The 23,620-nt window shown below is 32.8% G+C and overlaps 2 protein-coding genes and 1 long non-coding RNA gene across 5 annotated transcripts; 2 read left to right on the top strand and 1 right to left on the bottom strand.

Annotated features, from left to right (window-relative positions):
- The first annotated feature begins 2,660 nt into the window (after positions 1-2,660).
- LOC140961150 (uncharacterized) lies at positions 2,661-5,848 on the top strand. 3 transcript variants are annotated; one of them, XR_012172296.1, is made up of 4 exons: positions 2,661-2,795; positions 4,520-4,806; positions 5,053-5,140; positions 5,368-5,848. It is a non-coding gene; the product is annotated as an uncharacterized lncRNA (long non-coding RNA). The 3 variants fall into 3 exon arrangements; XR_012172295.1 differs by having other exon boundaries at positions 2,674-2,795; positions 4,567-4,806; XR_012172294.1 differs by having other exon boundaries at positions 2,685-2,795; positions 4,572-4,806.
- A 2,963-nt stretch (positions 5,849-8,811) lies between these two features.
- Positions 8,812-12,337, top strand: LOC140961610 (EIN3-binding F-box protein 2-like). The gene is made up of 2 exons (XM_073420253.1): positions 8,812-9,087; positions 9,708-12,337. The coding sequence occupies exons 1-2, from the start codon at positions 9,063-9,065 to the stop codon at positions 11,621-11,623; spliced, it is 1,941 nt and encodes a 646-aa protein (XP_073276354.1). The 5' UTR covers positions 8,812-9,062; the 3' UTR covers positions 11,624-12,337.
- A 7,553-nt stretch (positions 12,338-19,890) lies between these two features.
- Positions 19,891-21,510, bottom strand: LOC140961526 (equilibrative nucleotide transporter 8-like). Its single transcript, XM_073420103.1, has 2 exons — positions 20,915-21,510; positions 19,891-20,695 (listed from the first exon to the last, which is right to left on the bottom strand). Exons 1-2 carry the CDS (start codon positions 21,420-21,422, stop codon positions 19,992-19,994), a joined length of 1,212 nt encoding a protein of 403 aa, XP_073276204.1. The 5' UTR covers positions 21,423-21,510; the 3' UTR covers positions 19,891-19,991.
- Between the last annotated feature and the right edge of the window lie 2,110 nt (positions 21,511-23,620).

Genomic DNA, 23,620 nt, shown 5'->3' with positions numbered 1-23,620 from the left:
TATATAACGTACGGAAGATTAATGATTGAGCTCTTCTTCATTGTCTACAACCACTTTATTAAATCCAAGATTTGACTACTTAAGTTAATTATATGATAGTTTGCATGTGAAATTATTTTAATTATATTATTGGCTAAAATCAAAACTTAAATCTTTTAATAATAATAATAATAAGTTAATTAAAAAAGTTACAATTATTAATGATAAGTTAATTAAAAAAGTTACAATTATTAATGAACAACATATTTTCAATAGGGATTAGCTATCTAATGAACAACATATTTTCAATATTTTCAATAGGGTGTGGTTGCATCTATCTAATCCATAGAGTACTTTAATTAACTCCCACATGGAACCAAATTATAGGTTTAATTATCAATTGATTGTTTTATTTTACTTCTTTTTTACCTTTTTCTTGTGGAAAATTCTAGCTCCTAATTGTTGACACATATTGAGCCAATTATCTAGGAAAATTACATTTTTTGTTCTATAATTTTTATTTTTAAAAAATTTTGGTCTTGTTTTATAATTTTTAGTCTTGTAACTTGTATGTTTTTTTTTGTTTTTTTGTTTTTTTGTTTTTATCCGAGTTCATCATGCATTTCATTTTAAAAAAAGGGCCAAAATGAAAGAAAAATATAAGTTAAAAGACCAAAAATGAAAAAATATGTAAGTTACAAGATTAAAAATGCAATTAACCGTTTACAAGATTGACAAAAATAGAAAAAAGTGCAAATTACATAATTAAAAATTTAATTTTCTCCAATTATATAGATAATCCAGTCTGACTTTGAATATTTTATATAGGTAAATTAATATCGATAAGTCTACTTAAAATACATCTAATTTAATAAAGTTAATTTACATAGATAATAGTAGCACGTGGCCTCACTCATAAAATTAAGGTATACAAACTCAAAGTTAATTGACAATAAATAAAAACTAAAAACCAACTCAATCTTANCTTGAACGATGACCCAATAATGATTATAGATCAGGAAGACCTAATTAGCTTAGTGGCCTCGAAGGATGACCTAATAACCACCTAATTTGACCATAAGACGTATCTTAATTAAAGTGTTGGATTAAATATTTGTTCATTTTTAATAAATGGGATTAAGTTAACGTAGTTGGGGTTACGTATAATTGGTGTAGAAGGAGAAATTAGGGTACAAGAGAAACAGTAATTTCGAACCGCAAGAAGTGGTCTGCCTAGAAATTTAGGGTTTTTTCCATTAAAAAATGGATGTTGACTATCAAAAAATTAATGACAGTATCATGTGAAGCCGCCAACCCATGTTTCTTAGGGCTGCTCATCAATTGTGACATATGATAATGATATACAAATCATGTATGATGAGTGATTGGTGACCACATTCTTGGATGCAAATTAAAAGCTTTTGGCCTACAAGTTTTATTAACATGCATTTTTAGGAGTTCATTCTCCTTGCTTTATAGTCAATAAAGATGATCAAGACAAAAATTTTGAGTGTAAGGTTCATGAACCTACCTCTTTTGGGTCATGTAAAGATAGCCCATGGAACCTTATTCACATAATTTTCCACTCCTGACAGTGAAGTACATGGCTCCCTAATCTCGAACCCAAGACTTCTGTCCATGTCATAAGCACTTGATTAAAAAGAACTGATACTAACTGAGCTACGAGCGGTGAATTATTTGAGTAAAGTTGCATGGACTGTCATGAAGGCTGTGATTGCAAGACCCAAAAGAGGTCGGCTCATGAGCCTTACAATAAAGGTCGGAAAAATATTTATTAACATGCATATTTTGATTTACTTATGTCTTAAACAAAAATTACGGAGGCAAACATGTCAATATAATTTGTATTTGTTCATGATTTTATATAAAAGTTAATCATATTTCCAAAATATATTCAAATCAACTTGATTGAGTGACATATATATAGACTTACATATGTTTTTATACAAATTAAGAAAATATTAGAAAAGTAAATTTTCTATTTTACTTTTATTTAATGAGTGTGTTAATAAGATTAAAAAATTTATTAGAAGTAGTTAATCTATTTAATTACAGAAATAAATTGGTAAAAAAAATATAGAGAAAATAATATCATGAAAATTGAACTATATGTTTACGATTGATGAAAAAAGAAAAAATACCATGAAAATTGAACTATATATTTGCTTAAACTGTTGCTATTAGCGACAGTTTTATTAAAATCGTCGTAATTTTTTAAATGATGTAAACCGTTGCAAAATTTAGCAATGATTTTTGAACCGTCACTAACACCTATTTTTTTAGATATAATTTAAGTATATATCCAGAATTTTCCAACATAATTTGCATCTTAATGCTAAGGGACGAGATATATGTGGTAAGCTCACACAATTTTAAAACAAAAATAATTTAGAAAAGAACTTTTAAAAATTAATTTCTATTTTCCTATTAAAAAAAATTAAATATAAAAACGTTCAGCTCAAAGTAAACCAAATCACTTGATTTAAAGTTTTGCTAATTGAAATTGATAATGACGTAACAAAAGCGAAACACCCTTGGATCAAAATAAACCAAATCGCCTTTTGATTGTTTTATCCATAACATTGATTGTTCGTACGAATTATTGTAAGTAGTGTTTGAATTATTAACGGGTTTCGTGAAATATTGACAGGGTTTAAGCTGATTTCCTAAACTTCTCTGTTGAGAGAGTTCTACGATCTGGGAAGAGAAATTCATGTATCGGAGTGTTAGTTTAGGTATACGATGCTTAACAGTTGTTTATGTTCTTGGATCAGTCATTTCCTAGCTTGTATGAGGTATGTTGTCTGATTCTAATCCTTTTTTTTAAAAAAAAAAATATATATATATATAGTCTAATTGTTTTCTTTACATAATTCTAAAGTTAATCTGTTGTTGTGAAATATGAATTGGGTTTGTGCTGATCGGTGTTCTTGCTGATTTTGTGTTTTAAAGTTTTTCTTTTGTCAAGTTTTTCATGGTAGTTGTAGGAAACTTCATCTACTCATGAACCCTGGAATTGTTATTATTTCAACAGAAAAGCTGAAATTTCATTTCCGTTGGCTGAAGAGGATAACTTTGTTCTTCTTAGAAACACATGTAATCACTGTCTCTACCATGATGTGAATTTAGAATGTGAAATTTTCATGCCATTTGATTATAATGTTTCTTGCATGGACTCCCCAGAATTATTTAACAATCTGATTCGTGTTGTAATTTTTATCGAGGTAATAGTTGAAGTGTTGAACCTAGTCTTGGGGCAAGAAGGCAGTTGCGCTCCATCAAGTGGGAAAAAACTTTAAATTTTTACATGTATTATTTTCTGCAAATGGAAGTTCTCTCCCGCGTCCCGTGCCCCTCTCATTCAATAACTCGATTTTCCACCGCGCTTGGACACTGTTGGTTTGAAATGTTTGATGCCACTATTATTCCAAAAGTTGTCCCATTTTATCTTTGTATGCAGAAAATTATATCAGTATACTTGATATTCGATACCTGAGACTGGAAAATTGGTCCCTTGATAGCTGTGTGGCTGAACATATTTGCACTCTCTTGGATGTCTTAATATTTCAGTGAAAGAAAACAATGTACTTTGAACACATAAGTAACATCTTGTATATGTGTATGTGTGTCTACATTAACCAGATATGGCACTATTTGATAGACATTGTGGTTTGCAGTTAGTCATATCAATAATTAATGGTTGATCATTTACATATTTTGATCAGAACGTGTTTTGGATTAACATTTACATAAGTCAAGAGTCAAATCAATAGCAAGCGCAAAAGACGTGGTCCAGTCAACAATAATCTCTGCAACATTTGGTTCCACTTTTAGTGTTCTAATTTTAAATTTTTTAAAAACATGTCTGATGCAATTGTATTTATTGCATCACACTATCTCCTGTGATTGCAAAAAAAAATTGTTAAACCATGTGATGCCACCGTTTTTCTCTTTGTTTCGATATGATCTAGCAGCTTAAAGTGGTTGCACTTAAAGGGGTTTAGCTACTCCGCTTTTTCTTGAATTATATAATATCAAATGTTCACCACCGCCTCAAAACATTGCGCATAACATGTTCAAATGCATAAATTCGTAATAAAAATCATAGCTCAGATGATGAAATTGATTTGATATGAATTGTCTGAAAGCACGAACTGTTTGATATGTTTGTATTTATAAGACAGTTGCCTTCTGGACAACCATGTTAATGTAAAAAATCATTCACTTGGCTGGTGTTTATTAAAAAAAATGTCATAATAAGTTGTTTATATAAAAATTAAATTTGATAGTGTTGTTTATGTGTAGAGGCGCAAAACTTCTAGTAAAGATTATATTAAATTTAATCATGATGCTTTATGTGAACGACACCTGTTAAGTCAATTTCTTGACAATACACACAAATATTGCATATTAGCACAACAATTTTTAGAGGTATATAAATGGTATGTGAGTCCACATGAATTATTGTCAAGAATCTATGTTGGTAGGTGTCTGTTTGACCATTACTCTAATTTTCTAGTCATGGAAGCATTTCTGGCAAATGTGTATAAATATGGTTTGTAACAGAACAGAAATTGTATTGGTTGCTGTGTTAAATCCCTAACAATAATTGCGGATGAGTCATCAAAAGGACTAAAAATTCTAGGACAGACAGTGAACAAACCAAACCAGTCATTTCAGATGACTTCTGGAGCACGAGCACGTATAACTTGGATAATGGCACATTTCCATCCCAGAAAATCTTGTCATCGATCAGTGTATCCAGTGGCATTGGAAGCTCCAGCAATTCTGAATTTGTAAATCATGGCAAGCCTATTGACTTTACACTAAGAAAAATTTGATGGATACATATCATGAATAGTGTGTGGCATATACATGAATCTGGAAGGCACACTCTTAGAGTACAGTACCCAATTAAAGCCGAGGGACTCGGATGCATTGTTTCTTTGTTTTTAATATTTTTTGGTGGTTCTGGCAAACGTTGGAAATACATTCAAACTTGCTTATCATCGTTGTTTCTACAGTTTTCTTTATGCTTAGTTTCTTACACAGGTCTTATGCTCTGGAACCAAAGCAGGCTTCTGTGGGTTGGCACTCAAAAGTCTCAGCACCAAGGAAAAGTTAGGGAGGCAGTATTGAGGTACATAATTATGCATGCATCCTTCTGTCTTGAGCTGTATATATAGATGAATAGCAAACCTGATGTCAAAAAATATGGTGGATCAACTTCTTGGCATTGTGATTCTAATTTGTGGTAAATGTTGGTAACAATAGGATAACTTATCCCTCGTGTTAAGAGTTTTGTTGATTTCTTTCACACATTTTAATGCACTTGAGAGTACAACTTTTGACCATGTATATTAATAGTTGGAACACGGCTTATGAAGGCCTGTTGGGGACTAGCAAAAGGTTTCCTCAGTCTGTTCCTCTCCCTGTGAGTCAGTTATCCAGTTATTGGTGCTCTATTCATTTCTGTTATTGATGTTTGTAATATGGAGTCTTATTAATAAACCAAATAACTCTTCATACCGGGAAATGGTCGATTTTCTTGTTGATATATGGGACCAAGAAGGGTTATATGATTGAGGAAGCTCATGTTTTGAGATGGATTATTTCTAGACTGGTATTTTCTGTAAGTTTGACCTTGCAACACGATTCAATGTACAGTTTGAAATAGAAGAGGGGATTTGAAATGTTGGGAAATCGAGTAGTTTGAAGTGCCATCATATTGCAATTGTGATGTGCCATGATATTGTGGTTTTAAGTTGTATCATACTACACTTGGTCTGAATCTGTTACCTAATATGGTGAAAGCTTTGGGAATTCTCTAATTTATTATCGTATTCGATGGATTCTACCATTCTCCTGATCTCCTCTAAATCCTCCTCTTGCTGGTAAAAATGTCGAACTCTGAATCACAGGCCTTCAAAAGATCCAGCTTGGAATTATGCAAAATTAGTATACCCGTAAAAGGCCAAATAAATCGAAGTGCAATTTTTTGTGGGAAAATAAGTATGATAATGGCAAACCAAGCGAGAACTTCTGTTGATGTGAACCATTGTCTACCGTAGGTGCCACTGGTGAATTAATAGAATCCGAATTCAAATTCATTCTTGCCCTCCTTATGCATTGTTATATTCCTTTTTTTTCATGATAATTAATTAAGTTAAGCAAAGGAGGGTATTTCTTTCAAAAAATAAATATTAGTCAATGATAATTGATAAATAAATTATTAATTTTTTGCCAAATGAGTTTTTATTTATGATGAATTGGTGAAAAAAATTAGAAAATATAGAATTTTCATATGCTACATACTTATCATGCACATTTATATAAACACCAATGAGACGTCATTCACCTATTTGATATGCAATTTATCTATGTTTCATCTTATCTAATAGGTGGACAACATTTGATCGGTGCTCACATAAGTGTACGTAATAGTTGTGCAGTATATCAAAATTAAATATATAAATATATATAAATTTCCTGTAAGTTATGAAAAATTATATAAAAATCTATTTTATTATTACCCTCGAATTCCAATTTTTACTCAATTAAATTCGACTTAAAATTCTAAAAGTAAACTATCATCTTGTATTAATCTCATATTGTGCAAATCGGATGAGGTTTTATCATTGATGTTTTATTTAAATAAAAAAAAATTTAATGAGGTTTTTAGATTTTGTTTCTATTTTATCTTTGTTTAAATCATTACATGTACTTGGAATACAAATACAAAATATATTAAAATTAGGCCTGAGAAATAATACCAAAAATTCTAGGTAAAACCCATAAATTTGAAGACCCATTGGGCCTCTATTTGTGGGCTTAATTTCACAAGCCCAATATCCATCATCCTTCTGTTACGCAACTTCACTCGAGCTGTCTCTCTTCTTCGATTCATCTCCTCTATCACCGATCTTGGATGATAATCTCTTTTACAAACCCTCAATATATGTGATATTCGTATAAATTTCTAATTAATGGTTCTATATTTTGCTTATTTCTATGTTTAGCGCTGCTAATGTTCTTATATTGTTCTTTTTTCCTATCTACTTGAAAAGTTGTATTTTTAGTGATTCTTTTTTGGTCAATTTGTTCTATTCTTGTTGTGTAGCTTGATGTATTTGAGTTTACCCGAGGTTGATTAGACATATTGAAAGTTAGTGCACAAGTATTTGCTTTCTTTTAGACTTGGAATATTAGATATGGTTAACGGTATCCAACATGCAACTTTTCTTTATCTTCGTCTGTTGAATTTTTGTTACTTACCTGTTGAAAGGCAATCATTCTAATTTCTCATCCCTAATATATGTACATAAACAAAAGAAATGTTGCATATCTTTGTGCTTGGGATGTCTACTCTACCCCTAACTTCTACAGATTATTTGAAATGTATATGGTAAAAAAAACAACTCTATAGTTCGAGAACATAACATAAGGATCCATAATACTTCTATATAGAACACATATTAAAGGTGTTATGCAAGAAAGTTTTATAAATACAGTATGTCTCTTGTGAGACAGTCTCACGAATCTTTATCCGTGAGACGGGTCAACATTGATCATATTTATAATATATATAATATTTTTAGCATAAAAAATAATATTTTTTCATGGGTGACCCAAATAGGATATCTATCGCATAAAATTAACTTTGAGACCGTCTAACAAAAGCTTTTGTATTATAAATAACCACCAAAACCAATTATAAAGGGAATTGGGCACTAAGATCTATTAATATCCTGGCCTTCTTATTATATTTTAAAATACATATAATAATTCATCAATCCCTTGACTGAGTTCTTAATACTTGAAGAAATGACACGCTTACGTATAGGTGAGGGGTGTTCGATATAATATATTTTATAGAAAAATATAGTTTTAAAATTTTAATTCGAATTTTCTTTCTATTATTAAAATTGATGATTGCAAATCAATTCTTGAATAATCAGACCATGCATGTCATTGGAAAGGACCAAGTTTGGCAAATCCCAAAGAAACATGCACGATGAATTGTATTTGCTCAAATCGATCGAGGCTGGAATAAAAATAAACTTTATGAAAATGGAATTACTAATTAATTTCACAGCCCAAGTTGACAATAACAAATATCCTAGTTGACCCCAAGTTGGTGGATTATATATATGTTGTGAATTTTCATCGAAACATCATCCTTCTAGCCTGCCTTTTGATTCATAAAGTGACTCAATTATTGTGGAATAATAATGATAATTCAACCACAAACCGAAAGCATAATTCAACTAATAATATTATTAGTGTATTGACATATAGCTCTTTAACAAAAGGCAAATTGAAATTATTATTTTTTAATTATCAAATTAAGTGATTTTTTTTTGTTTTAGAAAAGAAGATTTTATTATAATTGAGACTCGAATCTGAAAATTCGCTCTAAATATGTTAGGTTGGTGAACGTGTGTTTTCGTAGTAGTTATANATGCTCACATAGGTGTGCACGGTAGGTGTGAATGATATCAAAACTATATATATATATATATACACACACAAAAAATTGGAAAAAATCTTACAAACCACGAGGTCACCTGATCAAAGCAACTAGATACCAGATTTTGCACAAGTGTCGGATTATGGTGCTGTGACCGGGACACCCGGTTCCCGGTATCGATTCATTGAACCATGCAAGAACTGAGAGAAGACATGCATTGATTTATCATGTATCTGAAGACTCCACACCAAACCAAATATATACCAAACCAAATATATGGCAATTTATATAATAAATAATAATAAGGAAAAATTTTAATCGAAATATTTAAATTCATGCATGTTGGATTTATTCCCAATCATATAAATGCTACATTTAAATGTCTGCTGTGAGAAGAAAGCAAAACAGCTATGTTTTGTCGTCCTTTTCTCTACCTTTTTTCCCCTGCTGAGTTGGGGTTCCTTGACGAAACCTTGGGTTTCTTTTTTTTCGAATGCTAATCTCTACTGAAATCTTGATCTGGGTTTCGTTGGTTCTTGTTAAAAGTTCGATCTTTTTTGCTCTTTTGGGGGTTTTTTTGTGAAGAAAAAACATGCCTGCTCTTGTTAATTACAGGGGTGAGTGTTATCTTTAATGGTCTTTTAAGTTGTGATTTGGATGCTTTTCTTATTCATACAATTGGAAAAGTTGTGTCTTTGGATCTGTGTTTGCAAAATTGTTCTTCATAGACTTGTGGTGTAATAATGTTTAGTCAATGGATTTTTCTTTTCGGTCATTGAGCAGAATCCCTTTAATTTCTTGAGGAATTTAGTGCTTGTTAAATTCTTTGCTTGGTTGGTCTATTATAATGATAATAGTCTTCCGTTTCTTCTTATGTTTACAGTTAGGAACATGCTAAAATTCTTGAATTATATGGTTTTCTCCATTTTTCCTTCTGTGTAGTGGATCTAATTTGCTGTTAAGATCTTTAAGATGGAATTGGGATTTCCAAAATTGTGTTGAGAAAACTTCATCTTGTTTCTTGATTTGGGAAACTAGTGTATAATTATGTTCCAATTATCATGTATGAAAGTCAAATTTATTATGCATGTGTAGGAGCTATAAATCACATAGAAATGAAAGAGCATAGTTTCTATATGGATTTACTACATTAAAGTTCATAGATTTACTGGTTTTGGTGAAAGGAGCTGCAGGCTTTGGATTAGACATATATCTGACTTTATCATCTCTGTATCAGGTGATGATGATTTCTACGCTGGGAGTACCTTTTGTTCCAGAGATTCTGGGTTCAAGTTCTCGTTTCATTCTAACGAGGAGATCTACTGTCCTTCTAGAAAACGGTCACGGGTTAGTGTCCCAGACATATTTGAAGGGAGACTATACGATTATAAGAAACCATCCATCGACGAACTCCCTGATGAATGCTTACTCGAGATCTTCAGTCGCTTACCTGGGGGCCGAGAGAAAAGTGCCGCTGCTTGTGTTTCCAAGCATTGGCTGACACTTTTGAGCAGTGTACGAAGTTCTGATTTTTGCCGAATCAAAGCACCTAATGGACAGTTGGACACGATGAACATGGACAAAGCTTTAAACGAGGATCTTGACATAGAGTGCGATGGATACCTCACAAGGTGCGTAGAAGGCAAGAAAGCTACAGATCTTAGGCTTTCGGCTATTGCTGTTGGTACTTCAAGCCATGGAGGCCTTGGAAAACTTTCGATTAGAGGAAGCAAATCTCTATGGAATGTCACTAACCTTGGTTTGTCGGCGATTGCTCGTGGCTGCCCTTCTCTCAGGGTGCTTTCATTGTGGAATCTTCCCTTCGTTAGTGATGAAGGGCTATTCGAAATCGCAAAGGAATGCCATTTGTTGGAGAAGCTAGATCTTTGTCAATGTCCTTTGATTTCGGACAGAGGGATAGTTGCAATTGCAGAGAGCTGTCCCATTTTAGCTGCAATAACGATTGAATCTTGCACAAAAGTCGGCAATGAGAGTTTACAGGCAATTGCTAAATACTGTCCCAAGTTACAATCCATAGCCATCAAAGACTGCCCATTTGTTGGAGATCAGGGTATTGCTAATGTCATTTCCTCAGGTTCTACTGTCTTGACGAAGGTGAAACTGCAGGGCCTGAATATCACCGACTACTCTATTGCTGTTGTAGGGCACTATGGAAAAGCTATCACCAATCTTACTCTTAGTGGGCTTCAGAATGTGAGCCAGAAGGGATTTTGGGTAATGGGAAACGCTCAAGGTCTTCAAATGCTGTCATCTTTGGCGATAACTTTATGTCGAGGTGCAACAGATTTGAGTCTCGAAGCAATGGGAAAGGGCTGTAAAAACCTGAAACACTTGTGCCTTCGTAAGTGTTGCTTTGTGTCCGATGATGGTCTTGTAGCTTTCGCCAAAGCTGCTGGTTCTCTTGAAAGCTTGCTATTGGAGGAGTGCAACAGGATTACTCAAAATGGGATTCTGAACTCTCTTTCAAGCTCCAACTTGAAGCTAAAGTCCCTTTCCCTGGTTAAGTGCATGGGAATTAAAGATATATATCAAGAATCTGTGACCCTTTCTCCTTGTGAATCTCTTCGATCTTTGTCCATCCGCAGCTGTCCTGGATTTGGAAGCCGTAGCTTGGCCATGGTTGGAAAGCTCTGTCCACAATTACATCACTTGGATCTCAGTGGACTTTGTGGAATCACAGACGCTGGTCTTCTACCACTTTTCGACTGTTGCCAGGCCGGGCTTGCTAAGGTTGATCTTAGCGAATGTGTGAACTTGACCGATGAAGTTATATTTTCTTTGGCTCGTTTTCATGGAAAAACACTCGAACTGCTAAATCTTGATGGTTGCCAAAAGGTTACTGATGCGAGCTTGGCAGCCCTTGCAGATAGCTGCCCTTTACTGAATGATCTTGATCTTTCAAAGTGTTCAATCTCAGATTTTGGTGTTTATGCTTTATCTTGTGGAGTGCAACAAAGTTTACAGATCCTCTCGTTATCTGGTTGCTCTATGATATCAAACAAGAGCATGCCTGCTCTTGAAAAACTTGGAAGAACGCTAGTTGGACTAAATCTACAGCATTGCAATTCTATCAGCGGCAGCACCATTGATTTACTTACGGAGAACTTGTGGAGATGCAACATCCTTTCATAAATCGAGAAAATAACAAGAAAATATCGTGCGAATGAGGTTTTGAAAGGTCTTCATAAATGATAGAAGCCATTCTATTTGTAGTTTTTGCCCTCAATAATCAATATATTGGGGTATTCGGATAGCTCACTTGACAAGGTTGTTTTCTATGGAGACCAAAGGCGTATCGTTTTTCTTTAGTTCCCGTTTTTCCAGGCTTCATTGTATTTGACAAGCCTGGTTCGTCCTTTTTAGTCTCTCATGCAAGAGGCTACCTCTTTCGTTGCCATTGGTTTCCTGAGAATACAGATACCAAGCCTTGCTACTGGGCCTTCCCTGCATCATGTTCCACTTCAGTCTCAGAAACCTCATGCTACTGCCTATTGCATGCTCTCAATAAAGCTTCCTCGAGTCTGCCTCTAGAACTGTTGTATCACAGGAGTCATATGTATGTTCAGAGTTATCGTTCTGTGTCCTCTGGTGTCGACTTTCAGTAGTACTCTTCTTTGGGCAATTATAAAGATATTGGGTTCCTGTGACCTGAGATTTCGCCGTGGGAGCGTAAGCTCATTTTGGTTTCCACGACAGATTTCTATGGTTTTTTAGTGGGATTATCGAGTCCTATTTGTGCAGGTTCCTTTGTCTTTTAATTGTACCTCTGATTGTTGATAGTAACTCTGATTGTTGATACTGTCTTTGTATGATATAATAAAACTGAGTGTGTTTTGTGCAACTTAACTTTATGCTCCTTGAATTTTCATCTCTCTCGTCTGGTAAGATTTTACTGCAACTATGGTTTTGTTGAAAAGTTGGAAAAAAAATTTCTCTTTGTTTTGTTTCGATTTGAGTCTCTCCTAGATAAAATCACAGATGTCAGTCTCATGTTCAATTTATATTCCCCTAAAAATATTTTTATCCATTTTTATCACTCTCGGCTTGGGTGAAAACAAGTCGAGCTATCGGTGAGTAATTCAATTGAAGCTCGGTCAACACTCGAGCTCGTGCTCGGTTTGACCGAGTTCGTGTCGAGTTCGAATGGCAAAACAAGTCGAGCTACTCGTGAGTAGCAAACCGAGTTTGAGTCGAGTTCGAGTAGATCGAGCCCGTAATCAAGCTGTACTCGAGTAATTTCTAAGTTTGGTTTATATATTTGAAAATATATATTTAGTTATATATTCACACTTATAAATTATATTTTAAAATATAAAAAAATCATTAAAAAAATCGAAATCGAGTTTTTCGAGCTCGGGAGTTCGAGCTTGAAAATTACTACTCAAGTCGAGTTCGAGTAATTGAAATTTTTTTCGAGTCAAGCTCTCAAATAGCTCGATTGCACCTTACTCCAGAATATCTATTACATTCTTCCAATTTCTTGTCATCTTAAAATATCCGTCATATCTATTATATTCTTTCAATTTCTTGTCATCTTAAAATATTAATTATAGAATATATAATGTCATATCGATTCTATTGTGATTTGCTATAGTAAGATAATATAACCAAAAAATTTCTTACAAATATGAATTTGAATGTTGAGTTTTAATCTATATATATGTTAGAAACTATCCAATCTCTATATACTTTTTATCAATGAAAAAAAAAAGAGGAAATTAACATAATTTCTACTTTATGGGACATCGAAGATAGAGGTCAAAACGTTGGTTCAACCTCAATGGGGGGACTCTTGTAGGTGACATTCACTTACAAAAGGGATCAAATGACCATTTGAATATTTCCTCAATTAACATAAATAAATTAACATTTTTTCATATTCTTGATATCTTATAATTTAAAATAGCTTTATGTTTTTATCTTGATTTTATATACTTTCGATTCGGATCATCGAACCCAACCGAAAAACGTCGTCGTTCGATTTTGATTTTAGATGTTGATGGAAAATGAGAATATTTTATGACAGCAGCTTGCACTCATAGACAGAATTCAATGAATTACTACTGTTGACAATTATTTAAAAGTCATCAAACTAAAATTGTGTGGGATAAGTAAGTTGTTGTCGGGTTTTACAGATACAATGGACTGGTTTTTTTTTTTTTTTGGGTCCATATGACCACGACCTATTCCAGAGCCTAGACTTCTCGAGTTTTTAAACGTCATTCGATTGGTATTCATTTTTCATTTTCTTATATTTTAATTGACTATGATATAAGGCTTGATTCAGTTGATGTTCTTGTCACTCTAAAAGTTTAGATGAATGAATGACAGTGATAAAAAAAAATTAGAAGTGGTTTAGTATGATAAGACTATGATTTTTTCTAATGAAATCAAACTAAATCCACTAAGTTACGAAATAAAAATTACATCAAATGACCAAATTAGTTCAATTCGATCTGTTTTTTCTAATAATAATCTTGTTATATGGTATAGTTACAATAGGACTATGTATATCATATTAAATGTTTTTTAATTTAAAAAAATCTTTATCAATCAACTTAATGTTTTCGGGGGCTGGTACTTGCGAACTCAGAAACAGACTAACTTGAGCTCAAACTTGCGTTCCGAGCTAGACTGAATTACACTTCGCAGTTAAAATTATGTTGTCACTGATGAACTTGCAGCACTTCCATAGAGGCACAAAAGGCTATAATCTACCACTATCACAGGAGCTTCAGAGGGTTTTCGGCAATGCTTCCGGAAGAAGCCCATAAAATCTCCTGTAAATGATCTAATTATGTAAAATATTTATGTATTTATTCAATATATAACTATGGAACTTATTTAAAAAGCAGATCACGAGTCAGTTGTATCAGTGTTCGAGAATCAAAATGGACATCTTGAAACTTCGAGGTCGTGGGATTTCGTGGAGCCTGCTGCTCAAAGTGTATTCGTCGTTCAATCCGAGCAAAAAGACTTGGATGTCATCGTCGGTCATTTGGATAGTGATACGTACTAATTCTTTCTTTCTTTTAAAACTTTATATATGAATAACTCATCAAGATCAGGAGTATTTATTTGTTGATGAACTACTCATTTTACATTTTAAATAATAAATTTATCATTCTATAATATAAATAGTTTGAATTTGTTTAATTAACTTGAATTTTTCCATAATATAATATATTTAAAAAAATTTCAATGGACAGGAATATGGCCCGAATCACCAATTTTTCGGTCGGCTGGATTTGGTCCGGTTCCTGCTAGATGGAAAGGCCACTGCCCCAATGAATCTGAACCCCAGTGTAAGTCGGTATGATAATGGAAAGGCCACACCGGTCGACATGGGATCAGGAAACATAAACCCCAACAATGCTCTCAATCCTGGCCTTATTTATGATTACAACATGAATGACATGATTGCATATTTATGCAATATTGCCAATTCCAAGACTATTGGAAACATACTTAGAGCCACAGTCACCTATTCTTCAACCTGGAATTCCCTCGTACAATCTGAATTACCCTTCCATTTTTATTTCCAATTTACGTCGACCATTTAAAGTTACACGAACCACTACTTACGTAGGCAATGAAGGGGATCCAAAATCATTCCATGTAAAGGTCGAAAATCCAGAAGGGGTTTTGGTGCAAGTCGAACCAAGTGTTCTTGATTTTTCTGATGGTAAAAAGACTGCAAGTTATATAGTGAAGCGGATCGGGGAAATATGTGTTTGGAAGTGTTACTTGGTCCAATGATGTGCATTCGGTACGGAGTCCAGTAGCAATTCGAGTTCATTGAGAGTGCGATTTTAGTTGGATTTAATAAGAGGATACCGACTAATATTATTGTTAATAATTTTTTATTTTTTTATATTTTTTTTGGGTAGGCTTTCTTTTTCCTTCTTTAAATTCTCGGTTCCTTCTATAATTTATCTTATTTTATTTTATAATTTAATGCATTTTAAATTATGTAAGTATTTAATGTGATTATTTTATTGTTATATAAATAAATATTCCAATTATTTTAATTAAAATTAAAATAATTACTTTTGTTATGTTATTTAAATAAATATTTATAAAAATTACATTTATTTATTAAATATAAATAAGTAAATTATTTTATTGATGAATTATTTATTCTACATCAATTTAATGGAGTCAAGAATTTTAGTCCAATTCATTTCTACAAAAGTAGAATATCGAACCATTTGAAAATCGATGCCACCTAGTTATGCAAGTATTTTAATTTAATTAATCTAGCACAGCATGACATTTAGAAGTTAAAGATGTCAAGAAAAACTAAGAAATAAGTAAACAAGAAAGCTTTTAATTTTTGGTTTGAAAGCTAATTAAAAACTTAAATGCTTACAAATGTAATAAAGTAACCTATTTATACTACTCATATCATGAATAAATGGTTGTGATCAATTCAATCGTATGATCAAAACTAATTCTCCAAAATCATCCACAAATATCTTTGAAGATGTTCTAAAATATATATGGGTGAACTTTCTAGATAAGTATTAAATTTTAAGTATTGTAAAGTATTTTTTTTTAAAAAAAAAAACTAAAAATAATATACAAATAACTTCTAATAATTCTTAATAAGTTCAATCTATATACAAACAATCATCACAAATATCACAACGTATTCCAAAATCAAATGTTCATCAACATTGATATGTTTCCAAATCAAACCAACATCAATATATTCCAAAATTAAACATCGTCAATATGTAAGCTGCTCTCATTCATTTTTTTAAAAATGATCATCTTCAGGTATATCCGAGTATTTTCAAATACACATGAGAAGGTCATTTTTTTTTAAAAAAAATGTTTTACCAAAGTTATTTTGCTAATTACCATGTGTAAATGTATATGGCCAATCGATCTTTTTGGGTTATTTGCAATTTGATAATTTATGGGTTTGTTTTATAATTTAAAGTTTGACATACCAAGATAATATATAGAATAATTTCAAATTTACGAAATTTAATCACTACAAAAAACGGATGGAATAGCGACGGTTTTTGATAAACCGTTGCTACTATAGCGGCGGTTTTTTATCAACCGTCGCAATTTTTTTTGCGACGGTTTTTCATAAACTTGTCGTCTACTAAAGTAAGCGACGGTTTATCAAAAACGGTCGCTATTGTAGCGACGGTTTTACAACAACAGTCGCTATATTAGCGACGATTTAATGACACCGTCGCTGTTTTGTGCGACGGGTTATATACCTGTCGCCATGTGCGACGGCATTATAAAAAACCGTCGCATTATTTTGCGACTGTTTATTTAATCCGTCGCCCTAGGCGACGGTTTTTATGCCCGTCGCCAATAGCGACATAGGGCATAACCGTATAGATCGGCGACGATTTTGTCAAAAACTGTCGCTAATGGCGACGAGTTTTTCGACTACCGTCGCTAGGATTCTTTTATATACCGAAGCTCGCGAACAGCGATTTTCGCCTTTTTCGGATTTTTTACTTTTTAGCGAATTCTATCAATTTTTTCGCATTTTCGTTTTTTAACTTTGTACTAACACTTTTTTGTAGATTTGCTCGTCGGTGTAATCTTTCAGCGTTACGTGGATCTGCATATCTTCGCGCAAGTAAGATTTTTAAAGTTTTTTTTATCGAAAATTTAATTTTTAATTTTAATATTTGTGGCGTAGTATTTTGATGACTTTTAATTTTTTTTAAGAAAACCGTAGCTTAATTAAGCTTCGTTTCTTTGAAAAACCGTCACTTTACATAGCGACGGTATTTCGAAAACCCGTCGCTTAATATAGCGACGGTTTTTTCAAACACCGTCGCTTAGTAAAGCGACGGTTTCTAAGAAACCGTCGCTACAAAATAGCGACGCGGCCTCCTGTTACGGTTTTCTAAACCGTCGCTAGAACCGTCGCTTAACTCTTTTAGAGACGGTTTTGACCGTCGCTAATCTTTTTTTTTTAGTGAATAATGTCCAAAACAATGTAACAATCGATATCGTTTAGTACTTTAGAATTAATAAATAGCGATGGTACATAATAAACTATTACAATGAGACGGGTCAAATGGGAAATGCTCGATTGTGTACCAAAGTTACTTTCTAAAATTAATAAATAATTCATTCAAAAATATTTTAATTAATAATTAAAATTAGGTAACGAAACAAAAATATTAGGGCATACATCAATCGATGATCAAGAAAGAAAAATATTAGGTAATGTCATATATGCTAATAATTTTTTGCCCATGTTATGTGCATCTATTGTTGCTGACATGCTAATATATATAATATTTATAGTAGGATGTATTCAATTCAGAGTTTTAATGACTTTTTCAAATGATTGAGTTTTATGGATTTGATGGATTTTTATTGACTTTTATAGATTCTCATATATTTATAAACTAATTTATGTGGATTCATGTAGACTTTTTTGTAAGATTTTTATAAACTTTTGTAAAATTTTTTTTTTAAGAATTTTATAAATTTTGTACCTAATTATAAAATATTATTTTTGTTAATTTCTTTGAATCAATAATTAATTGACATATATAACATATTCAATTTGAAGTAATTTTTCAATATTTATATTAATAAATAAATATACTTATTTAAAAGTTAAATCATTTAATCCTTACATGTGTATATATGTGGGTTTGTATGCATATTTGTAAATTTTTTAAAATACATCAATTGATTAATATGTAATATTGTTTTTGAATTGATAATATACATGTGAAAAGAATATTATTTAGCATTGTGTGGATATAATTTTGTATAAAAATATCATAGCTTATATATTAATTGAAAATACTAAAAAGAATTTAAAAAATCATGGTTGTTGCGAGGCTATTCAATTATTAAAAATTAAGCGATATTTTTTAGATCATCTTTTATTATTATTGAATATTACATTAATTAGTATAAATCATAAATTAAAAATCACAAAATCAATTATAGAATTCAAAATTTCCTATGATATTAAAAGAAAAATCAGCAAAAAAATGAAAAATTTGAAAAGGAGAGATGAAAATATATATAGAGATACACTTCGAAAATTTGAGATAATGATAGAGATAGACGAGAAGAGAGAAGATAAGAAGAGAGGTGATGTGAAGTAACATAGAGATAAATAAATAGCTTATGTATGAGTTAGAAGTTTTAAAAATCCATCCAATTCTTGGGTTGGACCAAATACAAATTTTGACAATGTATAGTTGTACCAACTTTAATGTTTGTATGTCAATGAATTCTATGAAGTTATTAAAAGTCTATTGAAAATTTGAATACCTATAGACTTTTATAGAATTTTTAAAAGTCGATGTTGAATACCACTTGACTTTTTAAAACTCTATGAAAGTCTATTTTGAATATCACTAGATTTCTATGGAGTATGTAAAAATCTTAATTGAATACATCTAAACTTTTAAAATCTAGAAAAGTCATTAAAAGTCAATAAATCTCCTACATTGAATACACCACTCATAATCTATATTATTAATAAAACAAGAGTCGTCAATGATCTTTTGGTCTAGTAATAAGAGTGAAGCCCCAAGACCATGAAATATGAGGTTCAAATCCATTTGTGTGGATAATTAGATAGTTTAGATTTAGACTGAAAATTGTTCTTCAATTTGACCTTAAAAAAAGATAAAAATAATTATCAAGAATTTTAATAACTAAATATATACAATATATAATATTCATATGATTATATTACACGCAAAGTATGTATGTAGTACTAGTGACTAGTTATAATTTGAAGATCCCAAAAGAAAAGAAAATTTTTGTTTTTTTTAATTTAATTGTTAGTTTATATTTTTATTTAGTAAAATAGATTTGCACAACAGTATGTTGTTTTAGTGGGAGAACTCGTTAACAGGTAAGATTCTTACCGGACAAGGTGAACAAGCATTCTTACCTCATTTTCATATTTCATCTCAGGGAATCGTTTGCACCAAGGTAGGGAGAAGAGGTTTAGATCGCTCGTGACCTAACAACGCGAGTCACTTGAATTGCTGAGAAAGAAAGAAAAATCAGTGAGTCGGGCTAGTAAATTTTTAGATTTCGTAATTATAGAAAAATCAATATCCAATTAAATCACATTTACATTAAATTTTGTAAATTAAATCAAAACTTGATAAACAAAATATGTGCAATACATAAGCATTCATGTATTATATTACACACACAACATCTATTTCTGATCTCTTGTATATTTTTAATTTTTAATATAAAATAATATATACATAATAAATGTTTATATAAAATATAATTATGCTCAAATAATCTTTTTATTTTAATTTTGGGTTTGGAATTTTCATTGTGTTTTATTTTTCTCAGTAAAAGGATATATAATAGCATTGAGAAAACGTATTTTAGGAAAAAAATATGTGTACGTATTGTAGAGAAAATATATAATTAATCAGTATAAATATTATATGCGTAACAAAGGACACTGGACAATCAAGTAATTTCAATTTTGATTAATTTTTTTATTATTGATTCAGATTATCCAAAACCACCCTATAACCGAACCAGCAGCCAGACCCAATCCCAGCATCACCGCCATAACGATGGCGGCCACCTCCGAATCCTGCGGCGGCACCGCCTTCGGAGTGAGGATCATGATGACACTCGTTAGATACCCATTACTCAGCCCCAGCATCACAGTCAGAACCACGACCGGCGCCTCCGTCCTCATCCACTTCGGGCCCCGGAAATAACAAATAAACAGAGGATAAAACAAAATCCTCAGCACGCAACCCCACGTAGCTTTCCTGATCCCACTCATAACATAGACCCCCGTCAGAGATTTCCCCACAAAATCCGACAAGTTATACGTCGCAATCAGCATCACTGGGTACCAGTCTCTCAAGGTCGTCGACCCGAGATTCTCCGCCAAGAACCCTGGGAAGATGGAGAGTGTGACTGTGTAGATCATGAAGATCCCGAAACTTGGCCAGCGGATTTTGGCGATAGTTTGAAGGAATTTGGGCGATGAGAGTCCGAGTGGTAGAAACCCGTCTTGGAGATTGCTGTAATGGTGCTGCATTACTCGTAATTTGCAGAGAAGATTGCAGCAGATGATGCAGATTAGTAGGATTACTGAGCTGACAATGAAGTAGAATTGAGCACTGATTTTGAGGCCTTGCGGGGTTTGAGGAAGCGATGCTTTTGTTATGATCCGCAGCGTTGATATCATAACCCCTATTACCATACAATTACACACATAAGATCGAACTAACCCTTTTCATATACATGTAACATAAAAAGGAATAAACAATAGTTATTCTATTAATTTTTTCAAGAAATAATTATTGTCAATTTTGGTATTCTAAAAAAATTATTATCTTGCTCATAATTTTTAATTTCTTTTTTTGAATTCAGTCGACACCACCACTACTCCAAAGCTATGAATGGGCTTACACGAAGAAGCCGTCCCCGCAAAAATGGCCTGCATGTACTGCTTCGGCAGCTTACCCGCAGTCCCCACCAAGCTTCCTCCCACCAGTCCATCAGCAATCCCGCAGACAAAAACCGACGCAACAACCGTGTCAAACGCAGCATCAGAACTCAATATTCTCCCATTTTTCCGCCAACACCAACCCATTATCGGAGTCACCGTTAGTGACAGAACAAGCATAGAAAAACCCAAGTTCATCCTAAACCTCAAGCTCAAACTTCTCCTGAAGAAATCCCAGCTCAGAAGTAGGATCAAAACAAGTAAAGAAGAGCTCATGTACACGACGGAGAAAACCCTTTCGATGTGTCTGTTTGGATAAAGATATTCGAAGTAATCCACGGCCGTGATCAATGCATTCCATGGAAGCAAGTTGCCTGCTCTGAGGAAGAAATGGAGAATATATGCGATTCTGTACGAGTCTTTTGGTGGAGGGTTTGAGTCTTTGATGGAATTAATCTTGCCACCTTCCATTGTTTTTGGTGGAATTTTGTGGGTTGGCTGTGATTTTTATTGACGCATTTGAAATTCGTGAGATGTTTTTTCGTACTTCTCGTGGTGTCACGCCATATTTATGAGGGAGATTTCTCAAAACTTGGGATGACGTTTCTTAGTGATTCCTTTTCCTAATTTTTTTCCGTGCATGTTTTTACACGTGATATGCATGTTTCACTATATCAATTGATCGTCTGAATTTAAATATCATGATTTTGGGGTCACAAGAGATCAATCGATGTTCTTGTATTAAAATCGATCACATATCATATATCTATTAATTTATTTTGAAAATGTTCATGTCTTACCTTTTGAATTAGCTAGAAATCGCCACCCAATTACTGCTACACAAACAAAACACATTTACAAGAGTGCTCCAAATCACGTCTACATATTTTTATCAAATTCGAAATAATATTGTAAAATTTGAGTCGAACTTAATGTGATGCATGAATATCATTGATTAATCTGCATGAATATCATTGATTAATCTCATCCTTCACATTGAAAGAGTGATAGATTTTTTTATATAAATAATGTTAAAAGTACAACAAAATATCGTACATCGATATGTACATCAATTATATCGTGAGATTTTGTATTAAATTTAAATAAACGAAATTTTTGTATTATAAGAATTGTTGTAAATTTAAATAAACGAAATTTTTGTATTATAAGAATTGTTGTACATGTAGTATGCCTCATATTTTACAAACACAAATTTTCGATTTCTATCTCATGAAATGGAATAAAAGCCACTTCTTCAGGAGATGGCAATTAAGTGTCGATTCAAAGACTTTTTGTGTTATTGTCAATTGATTTGGCCATGGAACCCAAAACTTTTGAGTTCACACTTCGTCTCCAGAGAAGCATAAAGTAAACATAAAGAATCAATTGAAACATAAAACATATCAACTTCAATAAGGTGAACCAGTGGTTATAGTCGAGGATTCTGCTAAAAATTGACATGGGATTTGATTGATATGTGTCTTAAAAAAATAGGAATCAAATGAGTGATTGATTATATATATTCTCATTTAATGGTGGGGACGAAAATGGATGGGTTGTGTTCGTGAGAACCCGATGTTTCTACTACTGCACATGCCAACACCAGTAATATATCCCAATGATATTGAATGGCTTTCATCGAACAATTTATCAATGTACATGTTGTTTGCTCCTTTATGGATGGTCAAGGCTTTTATGTGACATTCGAGTCCCGACTACATTCAATGGAGTGGGAATACAGGTCGAGGAGACACTAAGTCTATACAGTCCAAGCTTAGAACTCAAGGGAAATACCACATCACTATTTCTCATTCAGCAGGCTTTTCTAAACTAATTACTTATCCAAATAGCTACCAGAGATTCAGGACTACGCATCCTGTCTGTCGTCAGTCCACTGATGTTGAAAGCCGTAGCTCCAGCCTAGCTTCGCTGCGACCCGGAAGCGCCTCGCTACTGACCAGAATTCGATACCATGACTAGAAACTCTCAAATTTAGACTGAAAACGAGATGAATCACTTCAGTTTTATGCCAAATTTTGAAATCTAGATTGCTTTTTTATAGGCACGGGTTCAGATGGTCAAACCCGCATGGTTCAACGTGTCAACAGCGTTTTGACAACGAAGGAGACACTTGGCTACGGAAAGTCCGAACTTGCTATGTGTCGATGCACTTTTGACATGCGAACCGTCTTGCTGGCTCCTTGGGATCGATTGTCCGATCTGGGGTCGCTCGTCTACAATATGTTTCAAATATTCCACAAAAATGTCACCTCACCGCTGTGGGGTGACATATAGTTTGTCCAATAGAAGAGATACTTGAGTTCAATAAAATAAAAAATAAAAAAAACCATCCTATGTAATAAAATATATATATATTCCGCAAAAGTATAGTCGGACAAACATATATATAATTAATTTTATGATTTTTTTTGGTTGAACTTGAAAATCAAGGTTAATGGGACGATTAAAATAATTATAATTATAATCTTTATATTGGCTGCTTGACTACTTAGAGCAACTTTTGTTTGTTGGACAGCATGCAAGAAATGGGCTGCTAGGGCCATTGGGCTGAAAAAAAAATGAAGAATGGGCTGCTGTTAAAGCCCAAGAAAGAATGTTAAAAAGGCCCATGAAAAATGGAAACGCGTCATTAAACTTTTCACAAAAAA

The sequence above is a fragment of the Primulina huaijiensis genome, chromosome 16 (genome assembly GCF_012295235.1).
Source record: "Primulina huaijiensis isolate GDHJ02 chromosome 16, ASM1229523v2, whole genome shotgun sequence".
In the NCBI taxonomy this organism is placed as follows: domain Eukaryota; kingdom Viridiplantae; phylum Streptophyta; class Magnoliopsida; order Lamiales; family Gesneriaceae; genus Primulina; species Primulina huaijiensis.
Note: the sequence above shows the minus strand (reverse complement) of the source record. Positions and strands in the feature narration are given on the sequence as shown.

Bases quoted from the DNA above. Each gene is read 5' to 3' on its own strand.
- LOC140961610 (XM_073420253.1), top strand. From the start codon at position 9,063: ATGCCTGCTCTTGTTAATTACAGGG. The intron at 9,088-9,707 runs GTGAGTGTTATC...TCTCTGTATCAG, and splicing joins TGCTCTTGTTAATTACAGGG to GTGATGATGATTTCTACGCT.
- LOC140961526 (XM_073420103.1), bottom strand. From the start codon at position 21,422: ATGGAAGGTGGCAAGATTAATTCCATCAAAGACTCAAACCCTCCACCA. The intron at 20,696-20,914 runs GTAAGCCCATTC...GTATGGTAATAG, and splicing joins TGCGGGGACGGCTTCTTCGT to GGGTTATGATATCAACGCTG.